General features: G+C 44.0%; 1 protein-coding gene across 1 annotated transcript in view; it reads right to left on the bottom strand.

The window, feature by feature from the left end:
* grk1a (G protein-coupled receptor kinase 1 a) overlaps positions 1 to 17,739 on the bottom strand; it is a 54,219-nt gene extending 36,480 nt beyond the window's left edge. The window contains exon 1 of the mRNA XM_063051210.1: positions 17,038 to 17,739. Within this exon, the coding sequence (XP_062907280.1) occupies positions 17,038 to 17,739 (702 nt within the window). The remainder of the gene's footprint in view (positions 1 to 17,037) is intronic.
* Between the last annotated feature and the right edge of the window lie 862 nt (positions 17,740 to 18,601).

The raw sequence follows: 18,601 nt of genomic DNA, 5'->3' as shown, positions 1-18,601 counted from the left end.
GAGAGAGAGAGAGCCTGTCTGAGATAGCAAAGTGCTGGGTTATAAACTGTAGCTCTGATAGACTCTGGATTAAGGTCTCTTTTAGGGGGCTTCTCTTGTTGCTTGCTTGGTGGGGGGAGGCTGGGGAGTCAGTGCTTTTGCTGGCGCAAGTGGGGAGGGTCAATGCTTTTGCTCCTGCTTGTGCAGGGGTGGGGGGAGGGAGTCTTGGGGGCCGCAATGTTTCTATCATTCATTCTATGAGGTTTCTTATCTTGAGAATGTCTGTGAAGGGTACAAATTTCAGGTTGCATATTGTATACGTTCTCTGATATCAAATTAACCCTTGAACCCTTGATTGTTCTTGGCAAATTTTTCCACAGAAGTGGTTTGCCATTGCCTTCTTCTGGGCAGTGTCTTTACAAGACGGTGACCCCAGTCATTATCAATACTCTTTAGAGGTTATCTGCCCAGTGTCAGTGGTCACATAGCCAGTACTTGTGATATACTAACAGGAGAAAATCTGCAGATGCTGGAAATCCAAAGCAACACACACAAAATGCTAGAGGAACTCAGCAGGCCAGGCAGCGTCTATGGAAAAAGTAAACAGTCAAAGTTTCAGGCCGAGACCCTTCTTCAGGATCTGATAAAGGGTCTCGGCCCAAAGTGTCGACTCTTTACTCTTTTCCATAGATGCTGCCTGGCCTGCCGAGTTCCTCCAGCATGTTGTGTGTGTTACGTGTGATATGCACCAGTTGCTCACACAACCTGCTCCCATGGCTTCAGGTGATGCTGACTGAGGGGCTAATCAGGTGCTACACCTTGCCCAAGGGTGACTGCAGGCTGGCGGAGGGAAGGAGTGCCTTACACCTCCGTTGGTAGAGACGTATTTCCACCACGCCACCGATTTCTTTTAGCCAAATGGAGAATCACACACAGTAGTCCTGGTGAGGTTTCACCAATACCCTATATAATTACAGCATCCCCCTCCATTTTTAAACTCCAACTTTTTACTTTGAAGGACAAAATGCAATTTGCTTCCTTAGTGACTTGTTAGATCCTCTCACGAGAGTAAACTAAATCACTGAGATCTCCGAATTTCACTCATTTGCAGTTTCTCTCCATTTAGATAATAATCCGCTTTTTGATTTCTCTTACGGAGGTGCACAAACTTACATTTCCCCACCTTCAGCTCCTGTCTTTTACACACTTATTTGATCTATCTATATCCCATTGCAGAATCACAATACCCTTATTAAAGCAGGCTCTTCCACCTATTTCCAGCGAATTTGAAAACCTTCATATGGTTCCTTCCTCCAATTATAATGTAAATGGTGAACAAAAATTCATCTACCTGTGTGGATGAGTGTGCGCCCACAGACTTACTGTACACTCCCAAACCAAAAGCCGTGGATGAACCAGGAGGTACATCGACTGCTGAAGGCTGGATCTGTGGCATTCAAGTCTGGCAACCCAGGCCTGTACCTGAAAACCAGGTATGATTTGCAGAGGGCTATTTCAAGGGTGAAGGGACAATTTCGAACGAGGCTGGAGGTGACGTTGGATGCACAGCATTCTGGCAGGGTCTGCAAGACATTACTTCCTACAAAGTGAAACCCAATAGTACGAATGGCAGTGATGCTTCACTACCAGATGAACTCAATGCCTTCTATGCACGCTTTGAAAGGGAGAACACAACTACAGCTGTGAAGATCCCTGCTGTACCTGATGACCCTGTGATCCCTGTCTCAGAGGCTGATGTCAGGCTGTTTTTAAAGAGAGTGAACACTCACAAGGCAGAAGGTCCCTATGGAGTACCTGGTAAGGCTCTGAAAACCTGTGCCAGCCAACTAGCGGGAGTATTCAAGGTCATTTTCAACCTCTCACTGATACGGGTGGAAGTTCCCACTTGCTTCAAAAAGGCAACAATTATACCAGTGCCTAAGAAGAATAATGTGGGCTGCCTTAATGACTGTAGCCTGGTAGCACTCACATCGACAGTGATGAAATGATTTGGGAGGTTGGTCATGACTAGACTGAACTCCTGCCTCAGCAAGGACCTGGACCCATTGCAATTTGCTTATCACCACGATAAGCCAACAGCAGACGCAATCTTAATGGCTCTCCACATGGCTTTAGACCACATGGACAACACAAACACCTACATCAGAATGCTGTGCATCGACTATAGCTCAGCATTTAATACCATCATTCCCACAATCCTGATTAAGAAGTTGCGGAGCCTGGGCCTCTGTACATCCCTCTGCAATTGGATCCTCGACTTCCTAACCGGAAGACCACAATCTGTGTGGATTGGTGATAACATATTCCCCTCGCTGACGATCAACACTGGTGCACCTCAGGGTGTGTGCTTAGCCCACTGCTCTACTCTCTCTATACCCATGACTGTGTGGCTTGGTATAGCTCAAATACCATCTATAAATTTGCTGATACAACAACCATTGTTGGCAGAATCTCAGATGGAGATGAGCGGACGTACAAGAGCAGGATATACCAGCTAGTGGTGCTGCAGCAACAATCTGGCACTCAATTTCAGTAAGACCAAAGAGCTGATTGTGGACTTCAGAAAGGGTAGGATGGGGAAACATCAACCAGTCCTCATAGGGGGATCAGAAGTGGAGAGAGTGAGCAATTTCAAATTCCTGCATGTCAAGATCTCTGAGGATCTAACCTGGTCCAACATATCGATATAAAGAAGGCAAGACAGCAGCTATACTTTATTAGGAGATTGAAGAGGTTTGGCATGTCAACAAATACACTCAAAAACTTCTATGGTTGTACTGTGGAGAGCATTCTGACAGGCTGCATCACCGTCTGGTATGGAGGGGCTACTGCACAGGACCGAAAGAAGCTGCAGAGGGTTGTAAATCTAATCAGCTCCATCTTGGGCACTAGCCTACAAAGTACCCAGGACATCTTCAAGGAGCGGTGTCTCAGAAAGACAGCGTCCATTATTAAGGACCTCCAGCACCCAGGGCATGCCCTTTTCTCACTGTTACCATCAGGTAGGAGGTACAGAAGCCTGAAGGCACACACTCAGCGATTCAGGAACAGCTTCTTCCCCTCTGCCATCCGATTCCTAAATGGACATTGAATCTTTGGACATTACTCACTTTTTTTATATACAGTATTTCTGTTTTTGCACATTTAAAAAAATCTATTCAATATAGGTAATTGATTTCCTTGTTTATTTATTATTATTATTTCTATTTTATTTATTTTTTCTCTCTCTCTCTGCTAGATTATGTATTGCATTGAACTGCTGCTAAGTTAACAAATTTCACGTCACATGCCGGTGATAATAAACGTGATTCTGATTCTCGCTTCACTAAAGCTCCTTTCAGTAAAGGACCCAGTTATGACACCTCTCTGTTTTCTGAGATGGTCAGTTCTCAATCTATTTTAACACACTTTCTCCAATACCGTGGGCTTTTAATCTGTACACCAGTTTTCTCTCTGGCACTTTTTCTAATGCCTTTTGAATATCTAAATTCACTACATCTACAGGTACCCCTCTATCAACCCTCCCTATTCTACCCTCAAAGAACTCAAGTAACTTCTGCTATCTCCTCAGCAATGCTAAAGTGAGTTTCACGGCAAATTTTGGGCTAGAATTCTAGGAAATGAAAGCAAGCTCCGATATGTTCCCACTATTCAGTGACTGAGACACTGCCCATCTTGTGTTTTATCTCCCCATCATTCAGAGTGACCGAAGTACAATACCCCACACTGCCACCTCAATGCACAGTGACTGGAGTTCAGCACCTAGTGTCTAATCCCACCAGCCCACTACCACCAACATCAGTGTTCAAGCTTTTTGCCACAGGCATTCACACCCAGGGAATAAATACTATGAAAATTAGTTATTTACGGCAGGCAGTTGGTTACAGATGAGAATTACATAAACATAAATAAACATAAATTATACACAACTTGTATGACAAAATAAACATAATGACAAGTTGAGGGAAATATAATCAGAGGTAGAGTTCGGGTTTTTCAGGTTGGGTCAAGAACCTGATCGAACTCGGGGGAAAGCTTTTGAACCTTGAGGTTGATTCTTTAGGCTCCTGCACCTCCTCCCTGATGGTAACATCGAACGGAGGGCACAGCCCAGATTGTAGGAGTCCGTAATGATGGATGTCATCTTCCTGAGACATTGTATCTTGTAGAGGGAGAACTATCCCCTGTCATGCCTGTAGCATCTGTATCCTGGAATATTGAGCTGTCAGTCATGTTTCTGTAATGACTGTAGCATCCCAGCCCCCAGAGCCAATCCACACTTGTCTGCTTTACCTGTTAAACCTCACACTTTGAAACCACTACCCCCAGGAGAGATGTCAATAGGTCAAGGACCAGACTCCCTGCTCCTGCACCAACTCCTTAGCCTCAAATTCACCTGGCCTGTCCTTCTATTTCTGACCTCGCTTGCATGTGACACTGGGAATAATCCAGAAATCACTACCCTCAAGGTCCTGCTTCTTATCTTCTTACGAGACTCCCTATATTCGCACCGCGGGACCACGTTCCTTCTTCTAGCTAAGTCATTTGAACCAACATTCGGCATTCGGGAGGCAACGATCCACTCCTGCATCACTTCCGCAGCCACAGAATCTCCTGTCTCAACATTTACTACTGGGTCTCCTATTACCCCGTCTGACTCCACCCTTTCCCTCAAGGCCTCAGAGCCAGTCACAGTGCCAGAGCCCTGATCACTGCTGCTGTTAACCCTGAAAGAACATCCCCTTCGTCCCCCGACTCTGTTAGTGAGGAGAATGGCAACAGAGGACCTTGTACTGTCGGCCTGCTCCCTTTACTTTTCCTGGCGGTCATCCAGTATCTCAGATGTGACCACCTCAGCAAAGGGCTGTAAAAGTTTGATAGCGTCATAGATGACATGCCAAATCTCCTTAGACTTCTAAGGAAGTAGAGACTCTGACATGGCTGTATCTTTGTGCTGAGCCACATGACATGAAGACACCCAGGAACATGAAGTCGTTCACCCCTTCACTGCTGTCTGTTCACCTGACTTCCCTTTCCTTGGTTTTACTGGTGTTAAGTGCAAGGTTGCTTTTTGACATCACTCACCCATGTGGTTGGTTTCACTCCTGTACGTCTCCTTGTCACCATCCATGATTCCACCAACAACAGTGTATTGTAGATGGCATTGGAACAGTACTTAACTACAGTATCTGCAGTAACCGGGGCCCAGCCTCCATTGACTCTGAACAGTAGGCAGTAACTGATGTGCATCAACCTTCTCAGCCCTCCTTTTCATCACTTACCTCCTGTGGACAGTGAGTATGCAGTATACCACCAGGTATCTCTAAGCCCCTCTGTGTACATTCACCACAAGGGACTGTCCTCATTGTTTACCAGACCAGGAGAGTGTAGATGTTAACAGGGTACATAACTTATGAGCCAGCATGCTGGCAAACCATTCTAGAATGACTTTGTTTACAATGTATGTTTTTACATTTGATATTATTAAGAACATCTGCTGATTGATTGGTAGGCAATATTGTTAAGAACATAATGCTGTTAGGAATAGATGTACAAGACGCTGGAATTTAGAGTAACACACAAAAAGCTCAAGGAACAGCAGGTCAGGCAGCATCTGTGAAGGGAAAGGACAGTCCCTTTTGGGTCAGGATTCTTCAGCTAGACTGGAGAGATGAGCCCAGAACTGCACACAATACTCCAAGTGCAGTCTTACCAAGGTCTTGTCTATTTGTAACATGATGTCCCGACTCTTGCATTCATTGTCCAGACTGATAAAATTAAGTATGCCACACAACTTCTTTGTCGTCTTGGCTCTGTCACCACTTTCAGGGAAATATGTATTTGCATAGATTCTGGCATTGTTCCAGAAGACTGGAAAATTGCATATTCACTCCACTCTTCAAGGAGAGAAAGAAGCAGAAGGAAGGAAATTACAGGCCATTAGCTAATCTCACCTCAGTAGTTGGTAAGATATTGAAGTTGATTATTATGGATGTGGTTTTGAGGTACTTGGAGGCACACAATAAAATAGGCAAAAGTTAGCATGATTTCCTGAGGGAAAATCTTGCCTGACAAATCTGTTGGAATTCTTTGAAGAAATAACAAGCACGATAGGCAAACAAGAATCAGTGGATGTTGACCATTTGGATTTTCTGAAGGCCTTTGACAAGGTGCTTAATAAATGATGTTGCTTAGTAAAGTAAGAGCCCATGGTATTACAGGAAAGATACTAGCATGGATAGAGCATTGGCTGATTGGTAGGAGACAAAGAGTGTGAATAAAGGGAGTTTTTTCTGGTTGCCTAGTGGTGTTCCACAAGCGTCTGTGTTGGAATCAATTCTTTTGACGTTATATGTCAATGATTTTGGATGAAGGAATTGATGGCTGTGGCCAAGTTTGCAGACAATACAAAGACATGGTGGAGGGGCAGGTAGTGTTGAGGAAGCAGGGAGGCTACAGAAAGACTTAGGCAGATTAGGAGAATTGGCAAAGAAGTGGCAGATGGAATACAGTTTCAGGAAGTGTATGGTCATGCACTTTGGTAGAAGAAATAAAAGCATAGACTATTTTCTAAATGGAGAGAAACTTCAAAAATCTGAGGTGCAAAGGGACTTGGGAGTCCTTGTGCAGGATTCCCCAAAGGCTAATTTGCAGGTTGACGAAGGCAAATGCAATGTTGCATTCATTTTGACAGGATTACAATATAAAAGCAAGGGTGTAATGTTAAGGCTCTATAAACCACTGGTGAGGCTTCATTTGGAATATTTTGAGCAGTTTTGGGTCCCTTATCTAAGAAAGGATGTGCTCACAGTGCAGAGGGTTCAAAGGAGGTTCACAACAATGATTCCAGGATTGAAAAGTCTTGATATGGAGAGGATGTTTACCTCACCTGGAGCCTGATGGTTGAAGGGTAAATAACTGTGGTGATGTGGGACCCAGGGCATATGTACCTCCTACCCAATGGCAGCAACGAGAAGAGAGCTTGGCCTGGATGGTGGGCACCTTTGACAATGGATGCTGCTTTCTTCTGGCAGCACTCCTTGTAGATATGCCCAAGGGTAGGGAGGGCTTTTCCTCTCAATGATAACTTGCAACACTTTGCTGATTAAGTGATTAGATGATTGGACAAGAAGCTGCAGAGAGCTGCAGACAAAGCTCCGTCTAGGATGAAAACCAGCTTCCCTGCTGTGGAGTCTGTCTACACTTGGGAACACAGCCAACAAAACGTTTCTGGTAAACTGGCATCGCGCTCAGACGCAGCAGCCTTTCTGGGGCTAACCAAATATGTTTCTGTCTTTTTTAAACATTTTTTTTTACATTTGCAAGACACTGCTGGATATTGAGAACTTTAGGTACTGCAGGTCTACCCTGTCAGTGAGTTGTTCGATAGCAAAGGAGCTGGACTTGGTGTGGACTATGTTGCTGCCTGCTACAGGAAGGCGTTGGAGTCGGTGGGTGAAGGCAAAGGCAGTGTGCAGTCTAACAGTGAGAGATTGTCACATTTTCCTGTGATTGCAAGACCCTGTTGGACATTGGTAATGTAGAATACAGCGTCCAGCTCACTGGTTCATTGGCAAGAACAACAGCAGAAAGCTTTCATAGCTCGGTCTAGTACCTGCGGCAGCCGCCCAGGGGAGAAAGCGCCAGAGGTACTGTGGCACTCAGTCCATGCTGGATTGGGGGGGACAAGCCCCTCCCATCAGTCCTGCCCCCCAGGGTTCACTCAGAGGAAGACAAGTTAGATTGTGTGCAAGTGAGCGTTCGTTCATCTGTGGACTGCCGAGAGCTTGTTCTTGCTGACAATCAACCTGCAGGACACGTCACACAGGGACTTGGGCTATATTACATTTTTCAATATGGCTGTTTGCTTATTGCTATGTTAGATGTATTATATGTATCTTGTGCTGTGTGTGCTGTTGGTAATGTGTTTTGCACCTTGGCCCCAGAGGAACACTGTTTCATTTAGCTGTGCTCATGTATGGTTGAATGATAATTAAACTTGATCTTGATCATAAACAAAGACCTTTTCCATCAGCTTGAAAACATGCAGCAGCAGGCCCATGCGTAGTTTCCGCCCTGATGTTATGAGACTCTCGACTGAACCTCCTGAACTTAACGGGAACTCTGGATCTCACAACCTGCCTCATTGTGGTCCTTGCACCTTATTGTCTGCTGTACATCAGCACCTTCTCTGCAGCTATAACGCGAGATTCTGCACTCACTTGTACTACCTCAATGTACTTATGTTTTGAAATTATCCCTCATGGACGGTGTACAAAACAAGGCTTTTCCCTGTAGCTCAGTACATGTAACAATAATAAACCAATTCCAATTCCAACTCCAGTTGTCTGTGTTGGATTTGTTCTGCTTTTATGAACAGGATATACCCAGGCAGTTCCTCCCTGGTGGAGATACAAAAGACTGCAGATTATGAAAATCTGGAGCAGGTCAGGTAGCACCTATTGATGGAAATAGACAGTCAGCATTTCAGGTCTAGACACTGCATCAGGAGTACCAGCTCCTTTCCACTACACTCGATACTGACTAAATCTTGCAACTCCGCAGATGCAAGATTTTAGCCTATAATATATTAGATTATGAGAACACTCAATCCTCTTTTATTGTCATTTAGAAATGCATACATGCATTAAGAAATGATACAATTGTTTCTCCAGGGTGATATCACAGAAAACAAGACAGACCAAAGACTAACACTGACAAAACCACATAATTATACCATATAGTTACAGCAGTGCAAAGCAATACCATAATTTGATGAAGAACAGTCCATAGGCACAGTACAAAAAATAGTCTCAAAGTCACCGAGTTGATCGACTCCCGAGTCCCTGTTAGCAGGCGGCAAAAGGGAGAAACTCCCTGCCATAAACCTCCAGGCACCGTCAACTTGCCGATACCTTGGAAACAGACGACCACAGCGGACCCTGAATCCATCCGTCCAAAAATTCTGAGCTTCCAAGCAGCCTCTCTGATACAGCCTCCCGAGCGCCTTCGACCTCGCCCCGGCTGCTGAAACATGCAAAGCCGAGGATTTCGAGCCCTTCAGCTCCAGAGATTCCAGTTACCACACAGTAGCAGCGGTAGCAAAGCAGACATTTCAGAAGTTTTCCAGATGTTCCGCTTTGCACTCACGTCTGTCTCCATCAAATCAGGATTGTGCACGGTCCCCTACTTGACAGATAACAGATATCCATCACCGGAGTGGCCACTGCGAGCTGACGTCATCTTCTCCCAAGATTGGATAGGCAAAAATATAGAGCAGCTTGTATTAGAGCCTACCAGGGAGAAGGCAGTTCTGGATTCAGTGTTGTGTAATCAGCCAGATTTGATAAGGGAACTCGAGGTAAAGGAGCCATTAGGAGGTAGTGACCATAATATGAAAAGTTTTAGTGTACAATTTGAGAGGGAGAAGGGAAGATCGGAAGTGTCAGTATTACAGTTGAACAAAGGGGACTATGGACCCATGAGGGAGGAGCTGGCTAAAAGTTGACTGGAAAGATACCCTAGCAGGGATGACAGTGGAACAACAATGGCAGGTATTTCTGGGAATAATACAGAAGGTGCAGGATCAATTCATTCCAAAGAGGAAGAACAATTCTAAGGGGAGTGGGGGCGATTGTGGATGACAAGGGAAGTCAAGGACAGTATAAAAATAAAAGAGAGGAGGTATAACATAGCAAGGATGAGTGGGAAGCCAGAGGATTGGGAGACTTTTAAGGAGCAACACAAGATAACTAAAAAGGCAATATGGGGGGAAAAGATGAGGTACAAAGGTAAGCTAGCCAAGAATATAAAGGAGGATAATAAAAGCTTCTTTAGGTATGTGAAGAGGGAAAAATTAGTTAAGACCAAAGTTGGGCCCTTGAAGACAGAAACGGGTGAAATTATTATGGGGAACAAGGAAATGGCAGAAGAGCTGAACAGGTACTTTGGATCTGTCTTCACTAGGGAAGACACAAACAATCTCCCAGATGTAATAGTGGCCAGAGGACCTAGGGTAACGGAGGAACTGAAGGAAATTCGCATCAGGTACAAAATGGTGTTGGGTAAACTGATGGGACTGAAGGCTGATAAATCCCCTGGGCCTGATGGTCTGCATCCCAGGGTACTTAAGGAGGTGGCTCTAGAAATCGTGGATGCATTGGTAATCATTTTCCAATGTTCTATAGATTCAGGATCAGTTCCTGCGGATTGGAGGGTAGCTAATGTTATCCCACTTTTTAAGAAAGGAGGGAGAGAGAAATCAGGCAATTATAGACCAGTTAGTCTGACATCAGAAGATGCTGGAATCAATGATAAAAAATGAAATTACAACACATTTGGATAGCAGTAGCAGGATAGGTCCGAGTCAGCATGGATTTACAAAGGTGAAATCATGCTTGACTAATCTTCTGGAATTTTTTGAGAATGTAACTATGAAAATGGACATGGGAAAGCCAGTAGATGTAGTGTACCTGGACTTTCAGAAAGCCTTTGATAAGTTCCCACATAGGAGGTTAGTGGGCAAAATTAGAGCACATAGTATTGGGGGTAGGGTACTGACATGGATTGAAAATTGGTTGGCAGACAGGAAACAAAGAGTAGGGATTAATGGGTCCCTTTCGGAATGGCAGGCGGTGACCAGTGGGGTACCACAGGGTTCAGTGCTGGGACTGCAGCTGTTTACAATATATATTAATGATTTAGGTGAGGAGATTAAAAGTAACATTATCAAATTTGTCGATGACACAAAGCTGGGTGGCAGTGTGAAATGTGAGGAGGATGTTATGAGAATGCAGGGTGACTTGGACAGGTTGGGTGAGTGGGCAGATGCATGGCAGATGCAGTTTAATGTGGATAAATGTGAGGTTATCCACTTTGGTGGCAAGAACAGGAAGGTAGATTACTATCTGCATGGTGTCAAGTTAGGAAAAGGGGAAGTACAACGAGATCTAGGTGTCCTTGTACATCAGTCACTGAAAGCAAGCATGCAGGTACAGTAGGCAGTGAAAAAAGCTAATGGCATGTTGGCCTTCATAACAAGGGAAATTGAGTATAAGAGCAAAGAGGTCCTTCTGCAGTTGTACAGGGCCCTGGTGAGACCACACCTGGACTACTGTGTGCAGTTTTGGTCTCCAAATTTGAGGAAGGACATTCTAGCTATTGATGGAGTGCAGCGTAGGTTCACAAGGTTAATTCCTGGGATGGCGGGACTGTCATATGTTGAAAGATTGGAGCGACTAGGCTTGTATACACTGGAATTTAGAAGGCTGAGAGGGGATCTTATTGAAACATATAAGATTATTAAGGGATTGGACATGCTAGAGGCAGGAAATATGTTCCCGATGTTGGGGGAGTCTAGAACCAAAGGCCACAGTTTAAGAATAAGGGGTAGACAATTTAGAACGGAGTTGAGGAAAAACTTCTTCACACAGAGAGTTGTGGATCTGTGGAATGCTCTGCCTCAGAAGGCAGTGGAGGCCAATTCTCTGGATTCTTTCAAGAAAGAGTTAGATAGAGCTCTTAATGATAGTGAAGTGAAGGGATATGGGGAGAAGGCAGGAAAAGGGTACTGATTGTGGATGATCAGCCATGATCACAGTGAATGGTGGTGCTGGCTCGAAGGGCTGAATGGCCTACTCCTGCACCTATCGTCTATTGTCTAATATAAGCATAAAATCTAAGACAAATAGGAGATCAGAATCCTTAGAAAATGCCTCATTTTCTCATCATATTTAGTAAAAGGGATGCTTCTGCATGGTGCTTTTCATAATTCCAATTCAAAACAGAGGACAATAAACCATTAAGGTTAGGCTTGGAGTACACATTGTGGTCATCAGATGGTTAAAACAAGCACCAAGGAATAAAAGATTGGTTCAACTTAACAGACATGTGGAGGTAGCAACATCAGTGAGGCTTTCTGAGGATGTACTGGAGTACAAAGCAGGATTACAATCAGAGGAGGGGAGGTGAATTCTTTGGGATTGACTGAACACAAGAACACAGGAAAACAGGAGCAGGAGTAGGCCACTCCACCCCTCAACACAGCCCCACCATTTAATATGAACCTGGCTGATCTACACTGGCCTCAACACTTCCTCCCTGCAATTTCCCACAAACCTCAATTCCTCAATCTTTCAAATACTTATCTATCTCTACCTTAAATATATCCAGTGATCCAACCTTCGCAAGCAGAGAATTTCAGAGATTCACTACCCTCAGAGAGAAGGAATTCCTATACACCTTATATTTAATATTGGAATTTCTATACAGTTTTAATAATTGATGACAGGATTTTGAATCAGAAATTGTTCTGAAAGTCCCAATGGCAATGAATACATGGACAGCTGGAATCAGATGAAATGAGTTGTGATAGGGGATATCTTAAACACATACCTGGTAAAAACCAAACCCTCGTCAATTTCAGGAGCCAAGGAGAATGTGGTCCTTGTACGTCAATCAATTGATCAATGCCCCTCTGGACCTAATTAGTTAGTATTCATGCACTGGTGAAGTGGTAAGTATAAGGTAATATTGTGACAACCAATACTCTGGCTGTGATTGAACAAAATATCTCAAATGGATTGGATGGACTGGATTGACAAGAAGGAACAGTCTCATTAGAGGTGAACAGGAATAGGAAGGAGCTGGGTTCCAGATACAAGATTTAACTCTTCATCAAACCTCCAAAGAGCACAAACAACTGGGAGGAGCTAAAGATGGCCAGAGGTTTTTGCAGACCCCAGGCAACTTCTTGCTGTTTGTCTGCAAAACAGCATATCCTTTTCTTCTCAGGTCTCTTCTTTTTCTTTTCAAGGTGGCTGGGGTCCAGTCGGAGTTCATGATCTACAACTGTAGCTCACACTACAGTTATTCACAGGCAGTGGGATTTTGCTCTCGGATTTGCCATGCAGCTTGGTATTTCATTATCTCCAGGTACAGCCTGGAAGGTATGCGCCTTTCGGAATGCAGCCCTACAGATGACCCGATTCCTTGCTGATATCACCAACTGGAGTGTTGCAGTAGACTAAAATATCGAGACAGCAGGTGGTGTTTGGTGAAATAAGACCCCCTGCACTTGAGCAATCTCTCTCTCTCTCTCTCTCGATGGTGAGTGAGAGTCTGATGGTTCTCGTGTCAGGGAACTCAGACAAGGATTGCAGCAGATCATAACAGTGAGCTGCTGATCTGCCCTCTCATTGTACAGGAGCAATATCTCTCTCTCTCCCTTGTTGAAAATGTTGAAGAGTTGGGATGGACTGTAGTTTTTGATGGACTCGAGATCATGGTCTCTTTGGGGGCCTTGCTATTGCCTGCAGGGTGGGTGATGGGGGGGGGGTGGAATTGATAGTTCTGCTGGAGCAAGTGGAGGGGGGAGGGGAGGGTTTATGCTTTTGCTTCTGCTTGTGTGTGGGAGGGGAGGGGAGGTGGTTTTGGAGCTCTAACACTTTCTGCCATTTATTCTTTGGGTTGTTTTCTGTTTTGTGGAGTAAAAGTTTCAGGGTGCATACTCTATACATCCTCTGATATTAAGTTGAACCCAAGGACTAACACTCACAAGGGGAGCTAGTGACCCCAAGCCTGACCTTTCTTGCATGCTGTCTTTGCCATCAGGAGTGTGGACAAACCTTCCACAGGGTTTGTCTTGAATAGAAGTGCAAAATCAGCACAGCTTTGGGAAATGGATGATACCTAGCTTATAAATTTGATGATCTGACAGTTATGAAGAAAGGGAGGATATAAACATAATATTCATGTTAGAAAGTTTTCAGAAAAGATAAGGAAGGGAATTGTCATGCTTTGTGCTTCAACTGCAGACGAGTTGAAGAAAGCAGTCTAACAGTGCGGGAGACATGGTGCATTTGTGGGCCACCCAGTGAAGGGAATGGGGTGGTGAAATATATTTACAAAGATATTAAAGAGAGGGGACATCAACTGGAGAAAGACTGTCGCCATTTCAGTATCATCTTTTTTCTTCCCTTTCAGGAAAGGGCCAATATCAGAAATTGAAATGGAATTGGTGGGGAATGTCAAAATATTGAAAATAATTACCATGGTATCATGGAATTGATAGAGAAGGCAACCAGCAGTCTAGAACATGTACTGAACCAGGGAATGACTAATGTCAATGGATTGGGGAGGTATATGGCTTCGAGAAACAGGAGTCTGTGATTGGCTGGCAGAAATAAAATGGATGAATGGACAACCTTTTTATGAGGTGAGCGAAATGGTGCAAGCAACACTTCAGACAGGTACTTGAGCAAGCAGAGAATGGAGAGATATGGACCATGTGGTGGCAAATGAGATTAGTATCATGGCTGGCACAGACAAGAGCCTGTTTCCCAGCTGTATCTCTCTAAAATTCCCACAAACAGGAGTATGTTCATGAGCAGCTCCTGGATGACTGATACGCAGCATCATTTTAGAACTGGCAGATGACACAACATTTGGAAGTAAACAATAAGTAGCAATAAATGATATATGAGAGACAGCGCAACACCAGAAGGTGATTTTAATCATCATGCCAGTGGTGGTAGGATTGGTTAACAAAGCATGTGAATATTTTTAACAGTGGATTAGAACACAGAAGCCAAGGAGCTATGCTAAACCCGTGAAGCAAACAGTTTAGCTCTGGGAACACACATTAGAAAGGTCATTAAAGCTTTGGAGAGGGCATAGAAAAGCTTTACTTGACTGGAGGATGAGGGGATCTCAGGATTGAGAAAGGATAATCTTCCATTGAAAGGGACAATTCAGTAGAATGGTTTTAAATGATGAAGGAGTTAAACAGAATAACAGAGTTAAACAGAGTTAAAGAGAATCTGTTTTCAATAGTCACTGATGTGACTTGGAACCAAAGGCAACATTTTACACAGTAATCTTTAGAGTTTGGAATACATAGAGACTGCCTGGGGATGTAGATAAAATCAGAGGTGCAAAGAACATTAAAAAATTGAAAAACATATATAAAAAAAAGACAGACCCCATTCACCTATCCTGCCCAGCTTCTTACATCATGCCCCCTCCCCGATCCACCCATCTTCCCCTTCATCTGGTTTCACCTATCACTTGCCAGTTTGTACACCTTCCCCTCTCCCAGCTTCTGGCTTTTGGCCCCTCCCTTTCCAGTCCCAAAGAAAAGTCTCAATCTAAAACGTTGATTATCTATCTTCCTCTGTAGATGCTGTCTGACTCCAGCATTTTGTGTGTTACTCAAGATTTCCAGCATCTGCAGAATCTATTTGGTTTATTAGCGGGAGTAATAGACAAATAGAATTTTGGCAACTAAGACCAAGACAACAGACATTTTTTGTGAACTCCAGTTTGTCTCTGGTAGAAGTCAGGAAGCAAATATACAAAGCACCATAAAAGCAAGCCCGGGGTATCATGAAGGGTCCTTACATGCCCTCCTCTCATTAGTACCATCAGGGAAGAGATGCAGGAACCTGAAGATGCATACTCAATGTTTAAGGTACAGCTTTTCCCTCTCTGCCATCAGATTTCTGAACAGTTCATGAACCTATGAACACAATCTCACTGTCTTGCTCCCTTTGTGCACTGCTTATATATTTTTATATATCCTTTTTGTTGTTTACAGTAATTTTCATGTATTGCACTGTACTGCTGCTGCAAAACAACAAATTTCATGACATTTATCAGTGATGATTCTTATTCTGGTTTGACAAATCTATCCACCTCAGTGTCTAGACCTCACAACCCAAGCAGCTGGAGGTTTTGTTATGCTAGAAACACTACATAAATGCAAGGTATCGTTGTTTAGAGTTCCAAAAATCCATTCCACGGTGCTTCCTGATAATACTCATGACCTTTGTTTTTTTTTCTCTCTCCCTTGTTCCTCATTCTTTTCACATAGAAATAGATTTCACCTGCTTTAGGGAAAGCCAGGTTGGTTCCAATGTGGATTCAGAACGAAATGAGTTCAAAACTTACCGACCATGGAAAGAAGCTCACCGGACCACCAAATCCCTGCTGACAATTAGTGCCCATCTCTCCCAATTCTCTTCATGAACACTTGTCCTGTAACCTTTTCTTAGCTATCCAAGTGTTTATGCGGATACTCGTTAAATGTTGCCAAAGTAACTATGTTTACAACAGACTCTGAGAGTGCAATCATACCCTGCATGAAAAAAAAATTCTTCAAATCCTCTCTTAATCTCCTGCCATTTGCCTTAAAATCCATGCTCTCTGGTTTAATACATCTGTTAAAAAGGAAAATTTTTCACTATCCCGCCTCTCTGTGCCTCTCCTAATTTTGTACACCTCTGTCAGCTCCCAACGCCCCCCCCACCCTGTCAGCCCCCTCCATTTCTAGGAAACAAACTCAACCCACCCAGTATCCCCTCTTAATTGAAACATTCCATCCCAGGCAATACTCTGGGCAACCTTGTCTGCACACTCTCCATTGTGATTGTATCCTGACTGGAATCACATGTTATCTTCTATTTCCCAATGTTCATTTGAATTAAGTGTTACACTAGAACTGCGTGCAGCAGCAAAAATTAGTAGTTGTGCTTCCGTCAACCAACTTGTCAGTAATTTGAAGGAGACCAGGCAAGTTCTGCACACAGAGAGTATATGGATTGAGGGGCCAGAGGAAGTGGTAGAAGCAAGTGCCATTATAGGACACTTGGACAGGCATGTGGATAGGAACAGGATATGGGCCAAACTTAGGCAGATGGGACCACCTCAGGTTGACAACTTGGCTGGGATGAATGAGTTGGTCCACAGGGCCGGTCCCCATGCTGTATAACTCAATTTTCTCTTAAAAAAACATTGACTGATATTTTCATTCATGCCTCTAGAAACTGCACAGCAATGGTATAGCGGCAGATGTTGCTAAGACTTAAGCATGTTCTAATCTTGTCTCAGGTCAGGTTCACAAGAAGGTTGATCCTTTCGGCAGATCACTGTGCCCCTTCATCCAATTATTCTGACCCATATCTTGTGCAGGAGCTGAATCTGCGTAATTTCCCTCCCCACATCAGTGCAAAGCTCGAGCCTCAATCAGCCCAAACTTACCTGGTTGCCTTTCCTCTTCTTCAGCCTCTTCTTGTTCAGCTTTTTGCAAGCATATAGTTTCCCAGTCGCTTTCATCTGGCAAGCAGACACTTCGCCAAACCCTCCCTTTCCCAAAACCCGGAATTCCAGGAACCAGTCCTCTCCGATGGGTTGGGCTTCCAGCCACTTCCACTGCAGGAACCTCATGAAGTACATGCTTTGTTTGTAAGCCTCAAAGGGAGCACTCTTTAGGAATTCCATCGTCAGCTCCTTGCATTCCTTGAATAGGTCTTCCCTCACATTTTCACAGTCCTCCTTGACCCTCAAAATACATTTCTCTTCCAAGTAGCTACAGAAGAGTTCTGCCCCCATTTCCAAGTATTTGCTGATAATACCTTGTGCCTTCTGAACTCTTTCTTCGTCTTCTGCTGTATCATAGTCTTCAATATTTTTCCACAGCTCACAAGCTGGCTTGTAGTCGGCAACAGTGTCCAAATACTGTTGGAACAGTCGCTTCCCAATGGGCTGCCTGATGCAAATACTCTCAAACTCCGTGTCAATCTCATCCTTCAGACTTTCACTTTGGGTGATGTGTGGCAGTTTGAGTTTGGCTCGGTACTTTTTATCTCTGGTCATCTGGACATTAGAGGGCCCATCAAAAGTGACTCGGGCCGAGATGTAGGCAGAGTTAGCTACAACAGTCTGCAGACTCCCTAAATCCATCCTGCTTTGCTTTTATTTTACTTCAGGGTAAGAGCATGAGCGGAAGGGGAAGAGGGGGCAGAGAGAGCGAGAGGGAGAAAGAAAGAGAAAGAGAGAGGGGGGAGGGGGGGAGAGAGGGAGAGAGAGAGACCTGTAAAATCCACGAGGGAGCAGAGGACAGTGAAAGAACTGGGTTGTGAACTCCCAGACACTATGATCCGTTCAACTGCCACCCAGATGAAAGTAACCTCAGGAATGTGCTGGATGTCGTCGGCGCTGACATAACTGACCAAACTGAAAGTTCCCCTGAGGCTACATGTTACAGTTTACAGATCCCTTAATCTTAATCTTCTCCAATTCCATTCTGCCTGCATTACAGCAGATCAGCAAATAGCAGCAACAGAAACAGACCTGACTCAACATCTTGGATAAAGATATTATCCACTTATAAATAATTCTCACATCATGCTCAACACACCATGTTACTGGTATCTCTTTGTACTTTTATATCGTTGTCACTCTCTGAGAGATCTGCATTAATCTATACATTTAGATCTATATTATTCTATGTGATAATTCTACATTACTGTCAAGTGATGTATCAGTTTGACATTATAACATAGTTTCAGACTAATCCTATTTGCCCATTGCTTTAATGCCCCACTCTCCCAGATTCTACTCCCTTGCTGTCCATATACCCTGTAATCTTGTACACAGAAGACACAAGGAGCTGTAGATGCTGCAATGTGGAACAACACACAAAAGACTGGAACGACTCAGTATCTGTGGAGGGAAATGACAGCCAACATTGAAGGTCAAGGCTTTTCACCTGGACTGAAAGATAGAGAGGAAGTAACTGGTATAAGAAAGTGGAGTGAAGGGA

Source organism: Mobula hypostoma, chromosome 6 (genome assembly GCF_963921235.1).
Source record: "Mobula hypostoma chromosome 6, sMobHyp1.1, whole genome shotgun sequence".
Classification (NCBI taxonomy): Eukaryota; Metazoa; Chordata; class Chondrichthyes; order Myliobatiformes; family Myliobatidae; genus Mobula; species Mobula hypostoma.
This window is presented reverse-complemented; position numbering and strand designations above follow the sequence as displayed.